Here is a 9397-nt window from a genome sequence, read left to right as displayed (position 1 = left end):
GGTTGGTTTTCGGGACGCGGGACTTGGAAACATTTTGCGGGACTGTCCCGCGAAATGCGGGTCGGGTTGTCACCCTAGACGCAGCAGGAGCCGAGCACAGCAGGTGTGAGCTTTCTAGTTGGCAGTGGGGTGGGATTTTGTTTGGGGTGCTTAGGAAAAATGAAACCGACTGATGCACAGGCCCCTAATACGAGTGACGCAATCACGAGCCGAGCACAGCAGGTTTGAGCTTTCTAGCTGGAGGGGGGGGGGGGGCATGCTCCCTGGACTTTGAGGTAAAATTTTACAGAATTCTGATGGTCTGAAAACACTTGTAACATGAGTAAAACTGAGTACTACGCTTGGGAATTCATGTTATTTATTAAGAAATTTGCAAGAACGTACAAAGTACTGTGAATCTGTCACAACTTCTGAAAGTGACAATATTTAGGCCTACATCATTTACATGGACCCATATCTCGGACGATATATTGTTGTGATGAATATACATAAATTAGCAAAGATATGACTATGTCCTCATATTTTCATCAAGTTTGACAACTGATCGGCGGTTTTGTCAAGATAGATCGTGTGATTCGTGTCCGGCATTGAGGTGTTCCTGTTTCATTACTGAACCATACTAATTTGAGCTTTGAAAAACTGGCGCGTATTGTTTACCTCATTAATTCATTTGGTCACTGATGCATAAGTTTGCGACCGACTGCAGTTATTTCGCGCCCACTGAATACAAATATTAATATTTCCAACTATATTTTCGTCTTACAATTGTTTGGAAAAGACTGTGGTCTGAACCCATTCATGGGCTATTGATAGTTGTCTCTCTTGCATGGTCAGGATGATCGAGTCTGTAAAATTGAAAGTAGATATATATCTAACATGACAAGCAACTTGCAAGAAACTGATAGGATTGTAGAAAACTTGGCACAAATTGAGGAAGTCGCAGAAGATATTTTGGCTGATAAACAACACCTCATTGAATTTGATTTAAGAAGAAATAAAACAAGAGAAGCTCTTAGGTAAAATTCATTAATAAATCAACGTTCGACAGAGTTAGTGGAGTCAAGTGTCTATTTCCCCAATCTATCTATGCATAACAGAATCAAGATTATCTATATCCGAGATATAAATCTTGTATCGCTATCTATGCATAACAGAATCAAGATTATCTATATCCGAGATATAAATCTTGTATCGCCATGTGCAATCTCATTATAACCCCCCCTGTCTAATATTATAATCTGCTGGTGCAATACACACCATGTGGTCGGCAGATTCTGGTTATCAAGAAGTTGTGTAGACTGAAATTTGGTAGGCCTATGTGTGGTCATTGCTAGTCCTGCGGGAGTTGTGAAAGTGCAATATAGCGCTGTTTTCACGGCCAAAATGTTATGCACTGCAACTGGACATGTATTATAAATATAATTAGATACAGTTGACAAAGTCCTAATTTGTGCTTGACATAATATGTGTGAGTTCTGATTGATTTATCTAACAGTTCGTCTCTTTCAGATGTTTACAGAAAGACAAGACAGCCAAAAAATCATGGATGTGTGTTGGCAATATGTTTATAAAAATGCCTCGAGTGACTGCCATCAGTATGCTAGAAAAAGGTAACATGGTTTATTCTTTAACTTGCATAATATTTCAGGAGCCACAGTGGCTTTTGGTGCTGACTGACTCACTGGGGAAAGTGTATAGTTGTTTGGATGGGACAAAAATACTCTCATATACTGACAGAATTGTAATATGAGTACACCTGATAGCACTGTGTGGGGTATGCCCATCTTTATTAGTACATGTATATAGATGTCAGTAGAAAACTCTATCTGTGGAGGATGCCTGTGATTAAATTTTGTCATTAGTTCCATGAATATATTGGGAAATCTTACACAATAGACTGTATTCTTAGTTGCAATGGGGGGGCCAGTGGGCATGGCACTGGTTCTCTTACCAGAAAGTCACGTGTTTGCTCCTGGTTTTGGCCCATTCTGCACACCGAGAACTATCTACTTTTTCAGGACCACCATGTTCAAGGATAAGTACTGGTATTCTATTTTGCAATGCATTTCTAATCTGTTTTACATCATTTATACACACAAGGACTACATAAAAATTTTCAATTTTATTTATTGAAATCAGAGTAAATACTCCTCAAAATTCTAAAAGCATAGGTAGTGTTTTCAAATAAAATCATTGATTTAGGAATTAAAATGTTGTTCATGTCTACTCTCAAGAAGAGCTAATGGTAAACGCCAATTGGTATACTGTATGTTTGTACTGATGTAAGCGATCCGTTAACAGGAGTTGTCTCCTTTAAACCTTCTCTTGTCCCTCTTCACCATTTTTACGAAATGTAAACATGTTTTGTAAGATGCCATAAATATACCATCTTTATCCGTTGAGTGTTGTTGCTTATAGTTTATGTGTGGTACTGCTGACTGGCGTGGTGGCTGGAGTGATTTTGCTGTACCTACGAGCTCCCGGAAGTTCTCTTTGTTTATGAAACAACAAAAACAATCCAAGTCTGAACAGTCCTACACATCGTCATTTTTGACATAAGCGACCTGGTTTCTCCTCTAGCTGTGAATACACACAGCGTTTCACAATCATACAACAAGATGGCTAATAATCGTGCTCCGAAACAGTGGACACTAACCAAACACGAAACAATCACGTCATATGAAGCATGGCGACAAAACTTACAGTACAGGTTATCTCTAGATCCAAATTTTGCCGCATATCTCATCGATGGCGTCAAATGGGGTAACGCGTCTAATAATACTCCCTTGCGGGGCTTCCGTGATGATGGTCGTGATGTTCCAGAGAATAACCGACGTACTGCACAACAGAAAGTGACCCACCTTGAGTTGATGCTCGGACAGATCGCTAATTTTTGTCCCATTATTTCCCGTAATACAATTGTTAAAAACTCGACTTCCGTATCAGCTATTTGGCAAGCTATTCGCCTACATTATGGTTTACAATCTACAGGCAGTCATTACCTGGACTTTAACTATATTCATCTCCAACCAGATGAGCGACCTGAGGACCTTTTCCAACGATTAATGTCCTTTATTGAAGACAATCTACTTAAACGTAATGGTCACATTTCTCACCATGGTGAAGATCCCGCAGTCGACGGAGAATTAACACCATCTTTACAGAACATAGTTGTACTAACTTGGCTTCAACGTATACATCCAGACTTACCACAGTTGGTGAAGCAACAATATGGTACCGAATTGCGCTCTCGCACACTAGCATCTCTTAAACCTGAGATCTCTCTAGCTCTTGACTCACTGTTAGATGAAGTACACGCCTCGGTCGATGCTAAAGTGCTACAATCAGCTACTAGCCAATTACTTCGACAGCGCTATACCCCAGATCCTGCTAAGAGTGACAGATTTAAGCCTAGATCGTGCCCTCTCTGCATACAAGCCAATCGCCAAAAGACTCAACATTACCTTAGTACCTGCCCTTTCTTACCTGCAGATGACAAAAAATTTCCCAATCGTGCCCGTCAAACTACTTGCCTGGATGATGGTGATCTCGACTTAACCGATGGTTTACCTACACACCCGGAGGACGATGATACATCAACGACCCATCGTGTTTCCGCTTGTCGTGTTAGTACCAAACAGTCCCCTCATTTTAAAGCGTTTAATAAACATCATGACTGTAAACGATGTATCTGTTCGCCCAGCCAAGCATCAAGTTACAATCAAAGACTCGGATACTATTGTATATGGGTCATCAAAGGCACCATCTCAGTACCATTCCATCCGGCGTACACAGGCTTCTGTTATTCGCTCTCCAGCTTCAGCGACAATTATTTGGCCTGGTGATTACCTGGAAGTTTCTGCTCCACCCGACTATCACCCTGACTGTATCTTGGCTGTCGAAGCTCGTTCCGATTGCCCAAGCTCACATAGTTTGAAACTCTCCCAGATGTGGCCACAGCCCTCCATCTTAGAGTCTATTGCTGGTAAGGTGAGAATACTTAATACCACAGATCAACCCAGAACCATTCAGCGCAATGAACACTTCTGTCAGGTTCGACTGGTCACTGATTTCCCAACAAATGCTGATCACTGTGATACTCCAGCACCAAGTTCTGTTCCCTCTAAGCTTGGTCCAGGCTTATTTTATTCTGATAAAGTAGCTCTCGATCCCGATCTTATATTATCGTCAACAACTAGACTAGAAGCTTTCAAAAACTTACTCCGTCAGTACGATACCGTATTTGATCCGGATATATCTGGTTACAACGGTGCAGTTGGTCCCTTTAAAGCCACTGTCAACATGGGTCCAGTTCAGCCTCCACAACGCAAAGGTCGTGTACCCCAGTACTAAAGGGACAAACTTGTTGAACTTCAAACATGTTTTGATGTATTAGAAACAGCAGGCGTATTTAAACGTCCAGAAGATATCAACATCACTGCTGAGTACCTTTATCCCTCCTTCCTCGTTAAGAAGCCATCTGGAGGTTTCCGCTTAGTCACTGCCTTCGCTGATGTTGGAAGATATAGTAAACCACAGCCTTCACTTTTGCCTGATGTTGATTGCAGTACATTATTGTTTTGGATCTGACAAGTACCTTCTACCAGATTCCTTTGTCCAGAGATTAAATGAAATATTGTTGTGTAGCAATGCCCTTTCGTGGGGTACGTGTTTACACACGCTCTGCCATGGGTATGCCCGGTTCGGAAACAGCCCTTGAAGAACTGATGTGCCGTGTTTTGGGTGACCAACTACAGGCTGGCACAGTTGCTAAGCTTGCTCATGATCTGTACATAGGAGGTAATTCACCAGAGGAGCTTATGACTAATTTTACAGAGACGTTGAATGCATTACACACATGTAACCTCAAGTTATCGCCTTTGAAAACTGTCATTTGTCCGAAAACCACTACCATTTTAGCTTGGGTATGGTCACAAGGTTCCATCCATGCCAGCCCTCATCGCATATCTGCTCTTTCAACATACTCACCACCAGACACCGTTCGTGGTCTCCGATCATTTATAGGGGCTTATAAGGTTTTAGCATGTGTCTTACCTCACTGTTCTGACTTGATAAATCCATTGGATATGGCCATTGAAGGGCAACAAACAAAAGAAAAGGTCAACTGGACAGACGAGCTACATCATTCCTTCTCTCATGCCAAGAAGTCTCTCATCACCAATACCACCATACTCCTACCCAGACCATCAGACCTACTGTGGATTGTCACTGATGGTTCAGTTACAAGGCATGGGATTGGAGCAACACTTTATGTTAGCCGCAACAACAAAATATCCCTTGTGGGATTCTTTAGCTCCAAACTACGCCAACATCAGGTTACGTGGTTACCGTGTGAAATCGAAGCATTGTGTATTGCTGCAGCCATTAAACACTTTAGCCCTTTCATAATACAGTCTCACCACCAGACCTGTGTTCTCACCGACAGTAAACCATGTGTCCAGGTTATATCCAAGCTTTGTCGCGGTGAATTTTCTTCCATGTACATATCCGCGTAGATGCGGCTTCTGGTTTTATTGCTCTTAAGAATGATGCCATACTACAAATCTGTGCATCGATATTGATGTCAGCCGCATTAAAAACCCCAACAAAAATCCTGTTGCGGAAAGGGCAATTGCGGAACTCGAGGAGGAGCTGTTGCGTCAAGAACCTGGTGGTGGACCAGTATCACCTATAGGCCTTTCCATCGCAACTGCTCAGTTGAATTCTAGAATTAGAAGTAGAGGTTTATCTGCTCGTGAAATCTTTACACAAAGGTGCCAGTTTACACACACACAGCTTCCTGTCTCAGATCGTGACCTTATAGTCGAACAACATGCACAGCGATTACGTAATCATGGATATAGTGAGACTTCCAAGTAATCATGTCGCAGTTGGTTTACCTGCGCTCAGATGGTAATAAAAACAAGGCTCGTGATCGATATCTTGTAACTAGCCTTGATGGTAATTGGTGCTTCGTCAGGAAATTCTCAGGATTCCAGTTACGTTCCTCAACTTACAAGGTGAGAACATCAGAATGTTATATCGTACTCAACTACTTTGTTGAAAACAACTGCTTTCCCTTACGTCACAATGGAAATAGTAATGACTTTGATGAATTGGATGAAGTCCCTACTCAGATAGAATGCGATACGAATACGCTCACAGAGCCTGAGGAACCACCTGCTCTACCAGTGATACCACCTGTGTTAATCACCCCGGCTTCCCCATTGAAGTCTAATTCGAGCTTATCCACATCAGTGGCAACGTCATCATCATCATCCACCCAGCCGACAGTCAATACGTCCACAGACACCCGACCTACACGTGTACACAAGCAACCCACATATTTACAAGACTATGTGACGTAAAATTCTCAGTCGTCACATTGTGTTCACCGGATCATATTAAAGCTACAGCTTAATCTCTATTTTATAGGACATTCAGTTTAGACTTAATCTTTGTATTTCCATTTTATTTCCTTTCAAAAAACCCAAAAAAAACAGAAGTTACGCCAGTTGGTATACTATATTTTTGTAGTGATGTAAGCGATCCGTTAACAGGAGTTGTCTCCCTTAAACCTTCTCTTGTCCCTCTCCACCATTTTTACGAAATGTAAACATGTTTTGTAAGATGCCATAATATACCATCTTTATCCGTTGGGTGTTGTTGCTTATAGTTTAAGTGTGGTACTGCGTAGCCAGTTCCTTAGGATTTTTTCATCCTGGTTTCACTATCTGAGTGGCATCCTGGAAAGGTAAAGCACCTAGTCCTCCAGATATGCAAAAACCTGAGGCCCATCTGTGTAACCATTGAAGTGCACATTAAATAACCCTTGACAGGTAGTATATGGTAAAATGTCCCCTATAGCACACTGTATGGCTTATACTGTCTTTATTCACACGGTTGGTGTAGAAAAAAACAACATTAAATCCCAGTTCATTTATTTAGTTCTTAAATGGCAATGGCTATTACATTATCAATTTTCATTGACTAAATACACAGGAGGGCTTTTGACAACACCAACTTGGCAAAGAAGGCATAATATGGCAGCATTGTTTCTGTAACGACATATTACTGTTTTATATTTCAGATTTTAGTCAGTTAGAAAATGAAATTAAAGATACACGGAATGAACTGAAACCAAAAGTAGATAAATTACGTGATTTACAAAATCAAGACGGTGTAAAAGGTTTTGGACTACAGCCTTTAAATAGAGAAGAAGTTAAAGCAGTTGAAAGACTTTTATGAGATTCTTTTAAGATGATTATTCGAACCTTAAAACTTTATGTAAATATTGTGTGCTTATATAGTAGCCTAAAAATTTGTTACAAAAATAAAATGTTATTCATATAAAAATTCTAGCCTTAATAAGGCCACAAAAAATAAGAAAACTGGTGATTGTCTGACCGGAGAAATCCAGCTAAAATATGAAATTGTCACAATGGCCTTCCGTCAAACTTTCTTTGTGAACGCGCTACACACTATAGATCTTTTTTTTCAAATTGCAGTGATTTTTTTAAAACTTGGTGAGATTTTCCATTGATGTATAAGGAAAACCCCTATTAAATATGAAACAAGCCAACAGTGAGGCTGATGTCCCCACCGAAATCCCGAAATAAATAGATGACACATATTAATTAATTGCACGTTTATCTTTTTCAAAAGTATCGAGCAATCAAACTGATTATCAACTATACACTAAGTTTCATCTCTCTCTATCAGATAGAATTAACCTAACAAACATCAACATCAAGTTTAAACATTCTACCTCAATTAAAAGCAGAGTTGTTATGTTCCAAAGTCTTGACCAATCAAATTGCTTATCGCTCTGCTTACCCTCAGGAGAAAATGTTCATTATCGAACTTAGTCAAGGTATTGATGTGATGAAACTATACACCAAGTTTCATCACTCTCACTTAATCAGAACTAAAGTTATCATGTCCCAAAGCATAAACCAATCAAACTGCTTATCTCTGCTTACCCTAAGAAGAAAATGCTCATCTTCGAACTCCATCAAGGCATCGACCTAATAAACACCTAAACCAAGTTTGAAAATTCTAGCTCAATTAGAAGGAGAGTTATTGTGTCCCAAAAAGTGTGACGGACAGACAGACAGACAAACCCATTTTAATAGTCCCCTGCTTTCTTTGAAAGGCGGGGGACAAATATTAGAATCATAAATGTGTTTCATACAGTTATTTCCATGTGGTCGTATAAAAATGAACAAGAGTACAACATTGATTTGCCGTCCATTTAGTATAGATACAATGTGTTTAAAATACAGATCTGTATTTCGTTTCATTTTTTTATACTTTCGATGGCCTCTACTATTTGAAGATCTGACCAGTTGTAGTGGGAGGTCGCATCAGGGGTTATGCGTGCGGCTTTTGACCCCATGACGTCAGAAATTTGATGTTTCTAGTAGGATACCCACAGTTCCTTGCATCGCACGCCAAGAACTCGCTGCAACAGACCGTTTCATTGGCTAATCCCTACATTCATCAACCGGAATGCAGGTTATATAACAACTCTTCCAGATCCTAGTGTTGTAAAGCAAGTAAAACAAAATTTTGAACTATAAAAAACGAAACGAAATAGGATCTGTGTTTTAATCAGATTTGTATAGATAACAAAAGTTAGTTGACTATGTCCTCAACTGAGAAGTGGTATCGGGTGTTCTAGAAGCATACCATTTAGTAGGCTATACTCTGTACCAATATTTACAAAACATAATCTTGTGGCAAGGGAAATAACTCTCAAATAATAACCATTCAATGGCCAGTTGGCATAGACCATGAATAAAAAAGGGAGAATTTATTACAAGTATAATTGAGCCATAAATGCTTTAAGCATCCCACCCCTCCCAATTAATAAACCAATCTGGTAAAAATTGGTATTTTTCATTTTCCGTTCTTTGACAAACAACATCATGCCCTGGACTCCATTCAAGTATGTGTACTATCCTGCAACAATAAAGACATTAGTATAAATTAACAATTCCACTCCAAATAGGACCACAAAATGGTGTAGGTCATTTTAAAACTAAATGGTGACTTTTATGTGAATGATGACAGATACCACACCAAAGTAGACTTATGTAGGCACATTATACAGTGACAAAATTTGATGGAATAGAATTTCAAGAAACAAAACATTTTATAATCAAAATATACTTTGGGGTACTTTAACTTTAAAATAAACTATCAATGGAAATTAAAAATTCATTTAAGTGTAATATATTACAGACAATACAGTACAAATTTGTGAGGGGAAGACAGTTGGGTGGGAAAGATATATTACAGGGGCGACAAATTTACAATGGAGGCTGGGGGAGATATTTAAGTGTATATATTACAGACAATACAGTACAAATTTGTGAGGGGAAGACAGTTGGGT

The 9397-nt window shown here is 39.6% G+C and overlaps 2 protein-coding genes across 4 annotated transcripts in view; one reads left to right on the top strand and one right to left on the bottom strand.

The window, feature by feature from the left end:
- The first annotated feature begins 826 nt into the window (after positions 1–826).
- Positions 827–7637, top strand: LOC126811676 (p53 and DNA damage-regulated protein 1). The gene is made up of 3 exons (XM_050537494.2): positions 827–1016; positions 1510–1610; positions 7091–7637. The coding sequence occupies exons 1-3, from the start codon at positions 877–879 to the stop codon at positions 7246–7248; spliced, it is 399 nt and encodes a 132-aa protein (XP_050393451.1). The 5' UTR covers positions 827–876; the 3' UTR covers positions 7249–7637.
- The window catches only part of LOC126811674 (decapping and exoribonuclease protein), a 146153-nt gene continuing 143680 nt past the window's right edge, over positions 6925–9397 (bottom strand). For all 3 annotated transcript variants that reach the window (XM_050537488.2, XM_050537489.2, XM_050537487.2), the window contains one exon: positions 6925–8964. In XM_050537488.2, the coding sequence (XP_050393445.1) occupies positions 8847–8964 (118 nt within the window). In that variant the 3' untranslated portion in view covers positions 6925–8846. The remainder of the gene's footprint in view (positions 8965–9397) is intronic.

Source organism: Patella vulgata, chromosome 2, assembly GCF_932274485.2.
Source record: "Patella vulgata chromosome 2, xgPatVulg1.2, whole genome shotgun sequence".
Lineage (NCBI taxonomy): Eukaryota > Metazoa > Mollusca > Gastropoda > Patellidae > Patella > Patella vulgata.
This window is presented reverse-complemented; position numbering and strand designations above follow the sequence as displayed.